The 11,382-nt window shown below is 43.4% G+C and overlaps 2 protein-coding genes across 3 annotated transcripts in view; one reads left to right on the plus strand and one right to left on the minus strand.

Moving 5' to 3' along the window:
• rftn1a (raftlin, lipid raft linker 1a) overlaps positions 1 to 3,381 on the plus strand; it is a 26,324-nt gene extending 22,943 nt beyond the window's left edge. Inside the window, exons 7-10 of the mRNA XM_069698716.1 lie at positions 561 to 670; positions 913 to 1,016; positions 1,463 to 1,538; positions 1,850 to 3,381. Coding sequence (XP_069554817.1) covers positions 561 to 670; positions 913 to 1,016; positions 1,463 to 1,538; positions 1,850 to 2,278 — 719 coding nt within the window. The 3' untranslated portion in view covers positions 2,279 to 3,381. The remainder of the gene's footprint in view (positions 1 to 560; positions 671 to 912; positions 1,017 to 1,462; positions 1,539 to 1,849) is intronic.
• On the minus strand, positions 3,382 to 11,169 carry oxnad1 (oxidoreductase NAD-binding domain containing 1). Of its 2 annotated transcripts, none has more exons than XM_069698735.1 (8): positions 11,033 to 11,169; positions 10,503 to 10,616; positions 9,866 to 9,929; positions 9,536 to 9,639; positions 7,094 to 7,235; positions 5,462 to 5,707; positions 5,226 to 5,334; positions 3,382 to 5,035 (listed from the first exon to the last, which is right to left on the minus strand). In XM_069698735.1, the coding sequence occupies exons 2-8, from the start codon at positions 10,607 to 10,609 to the stop codon at positions 4,878 to 4,880; spliced, it is 930 nt and encodes a 309-aa protein (XP_069554836.1). In that variant the 5' UTR covers positions 10,610 to 10,616; positions 11,033 to 11,169; the 3' UTR covers positions 3,382 to 4,877. The 2 variants fall into 2 exon arrangements, with proteins under 2 accessions (XP_069554836.1, XP_069554828.1); XM_069698727.1 differs by having other exon boundaries at positions 9,866 to 9,932.
• Positions 11,170 to 11,382: the final 213 nt, after the last annotated feature.

Genomic DNA, 11,382 nt, shown 5'->3' on the forward strand with positions numbered 1-11,382 from the left:
CCCTGTCTGGTGCTGGATCTGGAACATCAGAGCTTTTCTTGAAAATCAGGAAACATGATTAAAGAGAATAGTGTGACTGAACCAAAAAGTGAAGTTTCAGGCAATTAAACCAAAGTTCGCTAAAAGAAGCAACAATGCTCCATAAAATGAAGGAAAACGATTTCAGTTATAATGATCTTTTTTATCTTTCCCTTTCACATCACAGTCATATAATATAGTGTTAACTCAAAAAATATTGATCATTGCAGCTTTTCTGACAATTTTCTCTTTCTGAGTTGCACCAGTGTTTGACAAGATGAAAAAGCTGCTCAGGCTGTGGATCCCCGCTTCGCTGCTGAGTAATGGATGATATGCATGGTGTCATGTGCCCAAAGTACACGGCTTACACCATAAGTCACTGTTCGGCCACCCGTGGAATAAGCAGGCTTAAGCCAAAGGGAACTGGGGAGCGACAGTGAAAGATTGGGAGAATGGAGATTAGTTTTGATTTCCGGTTTGAATCACGAACATGCTCCTGTGTTTATCTGACTCGGTGTCTAATTTGTCCCGTTTCTCTCCAGAGAACGGGGTTTCATCTGTGGATAGTGTGTTCATCTTCCAGAGCTCTGCGGAGGAGACCACAGCCGCCTCCTACGATGCCATCGTGGTTGAGCAGTGGACTGTTGTTGACGTGAGCCTCTGAGTTTTTAATACTCTGGATAAATGTGCACTTTGAGAAATCCTTTTGACTGTAAGCTTGTCCTGTTTCGAGTAGAGATGACTGAATAGTAGCTGTGCACATACGCTTTGAGGCTGAGCTGAAATTTGTCTACCTGCACGTGTTATACCTTGGTGCACTTTCTTTCTGCGCGTATGTGCATACATGTACGATACTTTTTGTGGAGTGATTTGCTGTTTCTTTCTTCCGTCCAGGGTGTCGTGGTGAAGGCAGACTACGTCCCATTGCTCCAGTCTTTAGCTCCATATGGATGGAGGCTGATGTGTGTGTTGCCAACACCAATCGTCAAGACAAATAGGTAAACCCCAAGAAAACACACAGCCATACACCACTGCACCAGTCTAACAAGGCTTTTTCTTTACATTTGATCACTGAATAATAACACCCAAACTCAGCAGGAACTAATTACTGCTTTGTTGACTTTAGAGTCATTATTCTTTTGTTGCCTGTCTCATTCTTTTTTAGGACTGAGACTGACAGTGTAGCTTAGATACGCAGGACAGATGGTTCGAGATCTGACAAACCATGATCATATGCTCATCTCAACATGAAACCGCTTTTGAAATCTGTCGGCACTGCGAACAAAAAAACGCCATCGCTGAACTGCTGTTATCTTGTAACCTGTCACTTTACAAACCGCAGCGAGCAGAGACTGTATTTCAATACATGTAGTGATATGCAAGCTCCTCATATTGAAGCATAGCAGGTATCTGTAGTGAAAGTGCCTCTCTTTTCTTTGTGCAGTGATGGAAGTTTGTCGACCAAGCAAATTCTTTTCCTTCAGAGACCCATTTTGCAGCGCAAGAGAAAAGACTTCAAGGTTTGTCTCACTCTTTCTTCCATCTTTGCAACAAATCTGTCACTTGTCTCTGTTGTGCCTTCAGGGCACGTGACTTTATGTCACAGAAGGTGCCATTAAAAAGTAATGTTACTAAATATGGGATGTACAGCAAACCTAAACCTGCTCAGGAAAAGTCTAATAATAGGTAAATAGTTGGCCGCAAACTGTACAGGGAAAAAGGCATCAATGGAAGAGGCTTTGTTGTGGTTTGTCAGGTGTCGGGAGAGATAGAAAGAAGAAGACATGACACAAAGCACAAAACTGTCTCAAACGCATCTATTTGATTTCAGATGCCGAACCTCAGGGGTCGCAGCAGGGCAAAGAAAAATTCTCCCGGAAAAACGCTGGAGGAGAGAGAGAACCGGTTCCCTTTGATAGAGACTGAGATGCACAGGTTGAGAAGAAACTCAAAAGAGGAGGAAGAGGCAGAGGGGATGAAGATCAGGGACAGCAGAAGGAGCGAAAGAGTGGGCCTTCAGAAAATTGGAGAGGAGAGAGGAGAGGACGCACAACATCAAAAGGGCTTCTCGTTCCTGCCGGAGAGCAGGGCCTCGGTCGGAGACCAGGAGGAGGAAACTGACATTGACGAGATCCCACTGTCCAAGCAGGAGAAGTCGGTGAGATGGACGGATTTCTGTCAGGGGGATGACGGAGCGATCAAGGAGGAGGTGAAGACGGAAGAGCGGATCAAACAGCAGCTGTTTTCCGGTGTCTGTTGACATAGTTGTCACAAAGCAGGCAAAGGGAGCTGAAACCTGGTACGTTTATCAAAAGAAAAAAGGTTTTCAACATTTTGTTGACTTGCATTTTTCGATGCTCTGCGGACAACCCAGATGTAGTCAGGCCTGTACTGTACCTATGTTGCGTTCTGTTGCTTCTATCTGCTCTGTTCAGGGCATTAACTCGAGTCTTTGAGGTCGTAGCGCCTGTAAACGGGGAAAGTGTTGTGCAGTTCTCTGCTTCGGGTCAGTGCTGCTATTTCATGTGTCTTGATATGAAATGAGACTGTACAACATAGAGCTAGTCTCCAGTCCAAGCCTTAAGTATTATTTTGCTTCACACTGTTATGTATTTTACTACTTCCTTGTGATAGGACTGGGAGTTGTCACTGGGCTTACTGTATTTTTATATGTAAAGAAGGTAATTAAAGATTAAAAAAAAAAATAGGAGGCAGGAAACAAAGTATTGGAGCCTGAATCGATACACGGGCTGATTAAAGAGTTATTGGGTATGAAAGCAGAAAAGTATCAACAAAACAGTACAGTGATGTCAAAGATAATTGTGGTAATTTGCAAAGTGTCTTGACTTTGTCCATCATACGGAGTTTATTTTTAGATTCTAAAAAAGTCCACTCAATACACATCATCACAATTTTTAATACTTTTACCTAATTCAAGGGACTCTTATCAAAAATATCTCTTTTAAAATGGGCAGATACATGATTACCAGATTGTTTAATTCTTACTCAACAGTATGAGCCTCAAAAATAGAGCAGGGTGAGGGCGGTGAACTGCACTGAGGTAGTTAGTGTTCAATGCTGTGAGCATTATAATTTATGAATTTTACAGGCATTGTAATGGAGCGGTAGTAGTCACTTATATCGCAAAGCCTGGCCAAATCAAGTCAGCTGTCTGCTCGGCAATCTGCTACAAGAGGCCAGTAAGATTTTAGTTTTTAGTAATTTGGGTAAAGTGCCCTCAAAGTGTGTAATTCAGAAATCATCTATTTATTACTTATTTCCTGGACCACCCGTGTTGTGTATGAGTAGTGTGACATGTGGGTCTTGATATAAAAACCAGGTCAATAAAAGCGTTCAAAAACAGACCGACTCAATTTTCTTTATTTCCTTTAAACCTCATGTCGCCGTCATAAACAGTTTTCCTCACATGAGGAAGAAATGCAGAAACAACTCAAAAATGAGTCTCGGCAGTACAACCCCCACAGAGATGACGACAAGCAGCTCGCAGCCATCTCCGAGGGATGCTCAGTGATCCGAGCCAATCAGGGACCACCTGGAGGTTCCATTACAGGGCGCCATGGGATACTTACTCCACCCCGGGATGAGGGACCGTTTATGGGTATGTGGATGTGTGTGATTGAAGAAGAGACTGTATAGGAGGTAGGCACTGTGACAGTGGAAGTGAGTAAAACAGGCAGGGATGCGGGCCAATATGTGGGAGCCTGTTAAGTTTTGACTCTAAAAATACGCTCAGTGGTGTGAAGTTGAAGAGTAACGTGAAAAAAAACAATCACTTCAATGCAACTCAGTCAAGCTCAGCCAAATAACCCTAAAATCTTAATTTAGTTGATTAAGTTTATACACCCAGTGTAACACTTCTAAGAACAGCTTTTATAAAATGAAGAGATTTGTTAGAAGAAATTGACTCCAGAATGCAGCATAACAGTAGAGGTTCCTATTGTCTGCAATAGTCATCTATGTCCTTATAACCTCAGAGCAACCGCTTCACATTTTGGGAAACACACAGTGTTAGATGAGCAGATCAATACCATACTCACATCTGTCCATTAAATATGAAGCTAAAACAAGCAGCTGGTTAAATGTGCCTTCGACTGGAAACGGAGACCGCTACCCTGAAAAACAAAAATCCAACCACAACCACCTCTAAAAAGCACCTGCAAAAACACAACTAAAAAAAACACAAAAACGTCCAGTTAGTTTTACAGAGGGTGATGTGCTGGAATATTTTTCGTTCGGGTGCAACGCCTTCATGGAAATAGTTCGGCACATAACCCTTCATAAAACCCCACTATGCTGGTTGTCATTTACAATTCAGGGTGTAGCTGTTTATTTAGCTGACAGAGTGGAAACAATCTGCTCCAAAAAAAAAAAGTATATTTCCCAAATTGTCAAACTATTGCTTTGAGACATGTTTTGCATAGGTGGAGCAACGTGCACACATTTAGGCACAAACTAAACCACAGTCAAGTGGCTGGAAATGTGAATAAATTTGAAAGTATGTATATGCATAACATTTGCATCACACAATCCAACAATCCATCATACACAAGAAGGGAGTGCTAAAGTAGCAGATGTCTTCCTGTTTATCTGGTCAAAAATAAAATACATCTCTATTGTCTTTGTGAGTCAGCTGAAGTAGTGGGCGGTCCCGGCGGTAAATGGCAGATCAGATACAGGTTGCAGCAGCAGGGATCAGAGGATCAAATTTCCTCATCTACTCGAGCGCTCATTATCATCCTCATCACTGGGAAATTTCAGCCCCCCCCCCCCGGATGACTGACAAAAGGAGCACAAGCAGGGAGGACAGCCCAGTTGGCTTCTGGGAATCGTAGGAGGTCCTACCACCACTTCTCGAAGAGGATCCTGTCTTTAGCGAGGCCAAAGTCCACGAGGGTTTTTGAAATCGCTTCGATCATGGGCGGGGGTCCGCACAAGTAACACAAAGTCCTTTGTGGGTCCACATGAGCCCGCAGCTCCTCCTCCGTGATTCTCCCGCCTGAGGAGACACAGGGGAAGGAAATCAATTACTCAAGACTCAGTGCTGCGGCACCTATTCCTCCTACATGGAGCTTTGACAGCGCCTGTTCTACATGATGACACAGATAAATCAACACAGACTGTGGTAGAACGTGACAGTCACTCAGTCATCCCAGCTTTACAAGGAAAAGTGTATGCGTGTTATTTACGGTTGAGAAATGGATGGAGGTGCGGGTCGACATCTGCGCTCTGTTGCGTGACGTGGAAGTCACAGGAGAACTTGTCAGGAAACTCCCGACACGCCTCAGTGATCGAGCCCTGGGAACCCAGACAGTGGTTTGTAATACATTTGTAACATCTGTCAAACTTCCAAAACAAGATGTTATCTTGAAAAACTCCCCACAAAAAAAAAAAAATCGGTCAAAAACATAATGGCAGGACATACCTTGAAGAGCAACTCCTGGGTGTTCTTGGCGCTGTAGCAGAGGTGGGCGGAGCCTATGTTGTAGTCCCGACCACCCGAGGCTTGGTTGAGATGCAGCAGATCCCTCGTGTGCAACAGAATAGAGTACAGAGGATTGATCCCGACACCACCGGCCACCAACAGCAAATCCATAGAGGGGTCGGAGGGCGACGGGTCAAAGAAGAAGTTGCCGCCGACACGCATGGCCACGCTGGAGCCCACTGCGCACTGAGAGGAAGGAGGGGAGACGAAGTCAGTCAGAACGGACAAAGAGAAATGTCAAAGTCGTTGGAAACGGACTGTGTTGAGCCCAGTAGGGTGGAAAGTTGGAGTCCATCAATTTCTCTCTGCTAAGCAGCTAAAGTACACCTTTCCTGAGAAATTAAAAATTCATGGTATAAAAAAAATACACCGTCGCTTTACTACATAAAACAGTAAAAAGACCGTTTTAGATCAGAATGCATTCACACAACAAGCCTATTGTATCGATTTCACAAGCTGCAAAGGTCTTCTGTAGTTAAAGGGAGCAGTAAATGGGCCTTCATCTGCTTTGGTACACTTGAGCACAAGCCAACATAACGCATGCACTCTTAATCTGCTGTGATGGTCTCTACACTATTTCTGGAGCACAAAATCAAAGAGCAGGATCATCAAACGATCTCGGAGCCGAGCTGTACGTCTCACAACGCTCAAACACCACTTTCTCTTCCTTATTTACACACGGCGCAGTGGCTCACAGCTGTTTATTAGGGCTCATCATCAAACACAGACGCTGCAAACAATGTAGACGATGAAAGAGTGGCGAGCTGGAAGAAAACATGGTTCATATTCATACAACTTCTCACCAGTGGATTCTTTTTTCTTTTTTTTCTTTTTTTCTTTTTTAAAGGATACTTAAATAGCAGCTTGCTGGGAGATAAATACAAGGTTATACATTTATTACACAAACTTTGCACAACTTTGAACTGCTATTTACTCTTTTGTAGATTGCCTGAGAACAAAAGGACACTCTTTAACCTAACGCATTCCCTAGCCAGTTACCTTCACTGTCACAACTAAGCGCTAAACCTCAACCTTAACGTAACACAAACCTTATCGTAACCTTAACCCTACAATTGCCCTTTAAAGTTGTGCCGATCAGCCTAAATGTCCTTACAACAGTGGAAGTGAAAATTCTAAATTGGTCCCCATAAAAATAGAAAGAAATGCCCCCCTACACAAACACACACACACACACACACACCAATCAAACAAATTATATTACAAAATATCATCCGACTTTGCTGCGCTCCTTTTGACAAAACATGTGAAGGTGTCACAATGTTAATTTCCACTCTTTAACACCTCAGCCACTTGTCTACACATTTTAATCATTTTTTCCCACTTTGTCTCTTTTCTCTCACCTTCTTCATCTCACTTTTTTAACGCCTCACCCACAAACACACACTATATGTTTGCCAAGCCATTATACAGCCATTATACAGCCTTAAGGACGACCGAGTCTACCTTGCAGGGTTTTTCAGATTCCTCGGCAGCAACCTTTTCAAGTGACCTTCAATCATTTCCCAGTGAACTCATACTTTATGATATCATGAGAGAAATTACCCCACTCACCACAGTATGTATCCAGTGTGCTGGGGGGTGTTTGGTGTATTTGACGGCCAGTTCAATGACCCCCTCCCGCTGCAGCAAACCCGGGCTGGAGCACATGGAGAAGCCTCCCACCTTCTCCACGCCAGGGATGAGGAAATCCACCCTGCACGCACAACCACAAAACCTGACTGTCACATGAAGGTTCAATAATCAGTTGCTTGATAAATTACACAAGTTGTTTGAACATAATCCATGTTTGGGAAAATATCTTCGACTTTGACCATAAATTTGCTGTTTGGAAATAAGAGCTGAAATATATTTTACATACAAATATGTTTTACAATGTTAAGCCTTGAGCACACTGCGTGCGTGGCGCTCGAGGAATGTCTTGATTTTCTTCTTGGCGCCCGTGTAAACAAGTTAGAGCAGACACACCGCCTGCGTGACACGTGCGTGCCATGCGCATGCCTTGCGTTTGCAATGTGTCATCTGAAGAATAGATAAGACGCCTATTTTTCCATGCGTGATGCACACAGTTCCCAGCAAAAATAGACAAGGGAAAAGATCTGTGATCACATAAGATCACAAAAGAATCATAACAGAAATCCATATAATGTCAATAATTTACCAAGTGAAGGGCAGTATTTTTCTGGTGCTCTGTCTGTGTTGTGTGTTGTGTGTGTGTGCCTGGGTGTCTCACTCTGAACAAGGGTAAACAACAGAAAACAAACATGCGCCTGCTTTTGGAGTACAACTCTTCACTTGTCGGACCTCAAACGTTTCATTATTACTCGCCATTATCAAAAGGCAATCTCAACGTAGACAGATATGGCTGACAGCAGCCACGCTGCAGCAGTGCAGCCAGCGAGGTCGCAGGCAGCGTGTCCCAGGTGTTAAAGCCACAAATTGTGGTGATTTCACATGTGCATCATGTTATTCAGGCTAAAAATATAATGGCTGACTATTCTTAATTCTCAACAATGGTTATTTCTTTAGTAACCCCCCCCCCCCTGAACTGAGGGTCAACGTGTCAATGAAAGCAAACCAGATGTGAAGTTGCCTGTTTAGCTTATTCAAAGTGGAGCATCCCGGTCTTACATTCAATGTGGCCGCATCTGTCAATCAATAAGCAGAACTGCGTAGCCGCAGAGGAAAACACAATGCTGGGCTGATGTTCCACCAACACAATGACCCACTGTTGCACCAGAGAGAGACACGGACTCGACAACCCTCAGAGGCATCATAAATATGGATCTGCCGTGAAACTACAAACATATGCTCCGTCCACGTCCACATCCTCCTCCTCCTCCAACTCTTCTCCCACCTGGAGACGGACAAACAGTCCTTTTTCTGAAAAACACAAACTCAAGGATTTCCATCTATTTCCATCAATTATCAGTTGCCGCAGGGCTACCAGCTGCCAGTTTTATTTCTCACCACCGCCCACCTACAGTATGGCCTCATGTATGTACCGCATGTGCACTAATTAATATTGGCAACGCTGACTGATAGACCGAGACTCAGGAGAAGAGAAAAAAAAAAAAAGAAGCTCCGTATTCATCGAAAAAGTACTCAACTTCCTGATAGAAGAGTCACTTGAAGTTAGTTTGAAAGGTAAAACATTTCCTAATGTTGTGCATCAGTCAACAAAATAGGCTATTCTGTCTTTGAAGTCAAAGCCGCCAGCGTCCAAGCAGCTCTCAACATAAATCTATTTGGTTTCTTAATCTGACACGAGGCTCTAAATGATCAATGAGCTCAGATACTTCCTTCAGCTGATGTGACAACGTTGTGTTGACTGATGTATGACTGTAACTTGCGTTCACTGTAAAGGTTTTATGAAAAGATTAAGCTCACAGCAGATGACTCTGACACAATCCTGCCACCATGTGGTGACTACGGGCACTACAGGCTTCATGAAGGGGCCGATAAACACTGCTGTGCGGAACACAACGACCCTACACGCTGCTGACATGCTCGTACTACAGCAGATATATGTTTTACTTGTTTTTAAAAACCTCATCACTGTAGTGTCTGTTGCAGTTAGAAAACATAGAAGATGAGCGTGTGTCCAGAATTTTTACTTTGATTAGTCCCAAGTTATTTAGACAGAGAACAGGCCTTTGTGCGCTGATGGGTGTATGCGTTATATTATAGCAGTACAATTTGCAGCATTGTTGCCTGATGTCGTCCCTGGAGGTTATAAATTCCATCAAACTGCACTGTCAGTCTGTGTATTGTGATTTTAAATGATGTGGTGTACAAAACTACAAAGACTAGTTTATTAATAAATGAGCGGCTCAACAGAAAATGTATTGCTAATATTGATATTAGATTAATCACAAGTCTTTTTTTTTTCTAAAAGAAAACCTGCTAAAATGATCAGACTCCAGCTTTTTAACTTTATTTAAGTCTTTACAGACAAATGTGTTGAGAGTGAAGAAATAAAGAGCGTCAACTCACCACTGTCCTGCTCTGAAGATGAAGTCCGGATGGACGGCTATTCTCAGTCGTTTTACTGTTTCTGACTCGTTTATGATTCCACATACTTGAGCTGGATACAGAGACTACGTTGAGTCGCCAGTTAAGCGCACACACACCAACACACACAAACAAACACACACACAACACACACACACACACACACACACACACACACACACACACACACACACACACACACACACACCAACAGAGGACAGTTTAGAAGTAGGTTAATAATCTTCGGACAGGAAGTAAGAATAATTTGATGGTTTTAAAGACAGATACTTATTTAACAAAACATAGACTTACATTTTGTCTGTAGTTGCTCGCTGTCTTCTCGAGATGGTCCATTTGTCTTTTGGAGGACATATTTCTTCTAACAAAAAGGAGACCGTTGAGTCACTTGCCTTGCATGCCAAATATCCTCTCATGCAGTGAGTGAAGAGCTAAACAGCAGCCTAATGTGACCAGAAAAGTCTAAAAGGGCAAGTGGAGTTTGCCCTCATTGTCAGCGAGGAACAATAAACTTAAAGGGCCTGTTCACTTAAAATACAAAACAACAAACAAATTCTCTCACGAACCCCTTGTTTATGCAGCTTTGTGGATAGTTTTGGCTATTTTAATTTAACATTTTAATGCTCAGACACTTCTGTTCCTGCCTTTTTACAAATGGAAGTGAGACGGGGGTGACAACAAAACTTTCAGCAGACTATATCTCAGGACTATTATTATTTTCAATTTGGAATCATCTGTCCAATATTTCCTCAAATACTAGATACGTATTTTAGTCTTTAATATGCAAGAGAGTGGTGGAAAATGTCAACTAAAGCCTAAGGTGCCGTTTAATGTCTTGTTGTTGTTTTTTCTTTCCCCCCCCCGACCAAGAGGACCAGGACAACAGAGAGGACAACACACACTGAACCGGTAGGATCCGGAGGGAACTCACCTCGATGAAGAACCGGATCCCGGCAGCCGGCAGCGGAGCAGACCGGCGGCCGGACACGGCAGGAGGAGGCTCCGGGCAGCGGAGGACAGGAAGCAGGGGACGGTCATCGCGGACCTGGGTTCACAGGACAGAGTGAGATGTCACCTGGCCCGAGTCACACTTGACATCACACATCGACCCGCCGCCTCTAAACACTGCGGAATAATCTGGTCGTGTCAGGTGAACACCGACATCAGAAAACCTTCCTCCGGGACCTCATTTTCATCGATAACACTCACCGACACCCGCCGAGGCGTGTTTTAATGCACCAGGATGAAAACAGTAAGAGGCAGACTGATCTTAAAACGTTACATACTGACCAAAACACAACAAAAAACAAAAAAAAAGTATAGTTGTGATGTCAGACGGAGTTTGGTGTGACATCCTCCGTCATGCGGCCATATTAGCTCACTAGCTACAGCTGCTAGCTTGTAAACGCCGGTCGGCTTTGTTTTTTTTGGCACAGACATAACACCAGCTGTTCTTCTTACCAAGAGAAGACGGCGCTCACTTTCTGTCAAATCCTGTTCATATTTCTCTCCAGCATCTTCTGGATAACCTTGGACATGTTAGGATTTACATGACATTACTCCGGTCTTCTTCTTCTTCGACGATGTTTTGCTGTAGTCGGCGGTGTTCTTCTTCTGCTAAATGAATTGCGGTGTATGAAATCTGTAGCAGCAGCGCCCCCTCCTGGGCGGCGGACTTCTCGACCAGACTCCTTTCACTCTCCTACTTCAAATACAACTAGATTGCTTAAATACAATACGCAACATGAAGCCTTCAAAATGTAATTCAATGAGTCAAAAATTTGGGGTTTTAGAAAGTTTAAAAGCTGCCA

Source organism: Brachyistius frenatus, unplaced genomic scaffold (assembly GCF_029030835.1).
Source record: "Brachyistius frenatus isolate BFR_SWC_R1_liver_20210118 unplaced genomic scaffold, ASM2903083v1 Contig_2, whole genome shotgun sequence".
Taxonomy (NCBI): Eukaryota; Metazoa; Chordata; class Actinopteri; family Embiotocidae; genus Brachyistius; species Brachyistius frenatus.

Excerpts from the sequence above, each read along its gene's own strand:
- oxnad1 (XM_069698727.1), bottom strand. The coding sequence starts at position 10,609 with ATGACCGTCCCCTGCTTCCTGTCCTCCGCTGCCCGGAGCCTCCTCCTG. Across the intron at positions 9,640-9,865 it reads CGAGCAACTACAGACAAAAT|TCTCTGTATCCAGCTCAAGT; the intron begins GTAAGTCTATGT and ends GACTCAACGTAG. Across the intron at positions 5,335-5,461 it reads CCCAGGAGTTGCTCTTCAAG|GGCTCGATCACTGAGGCGTG; the intron begins GTATGTCCTGCC and ends CTGGGTTCCCAG.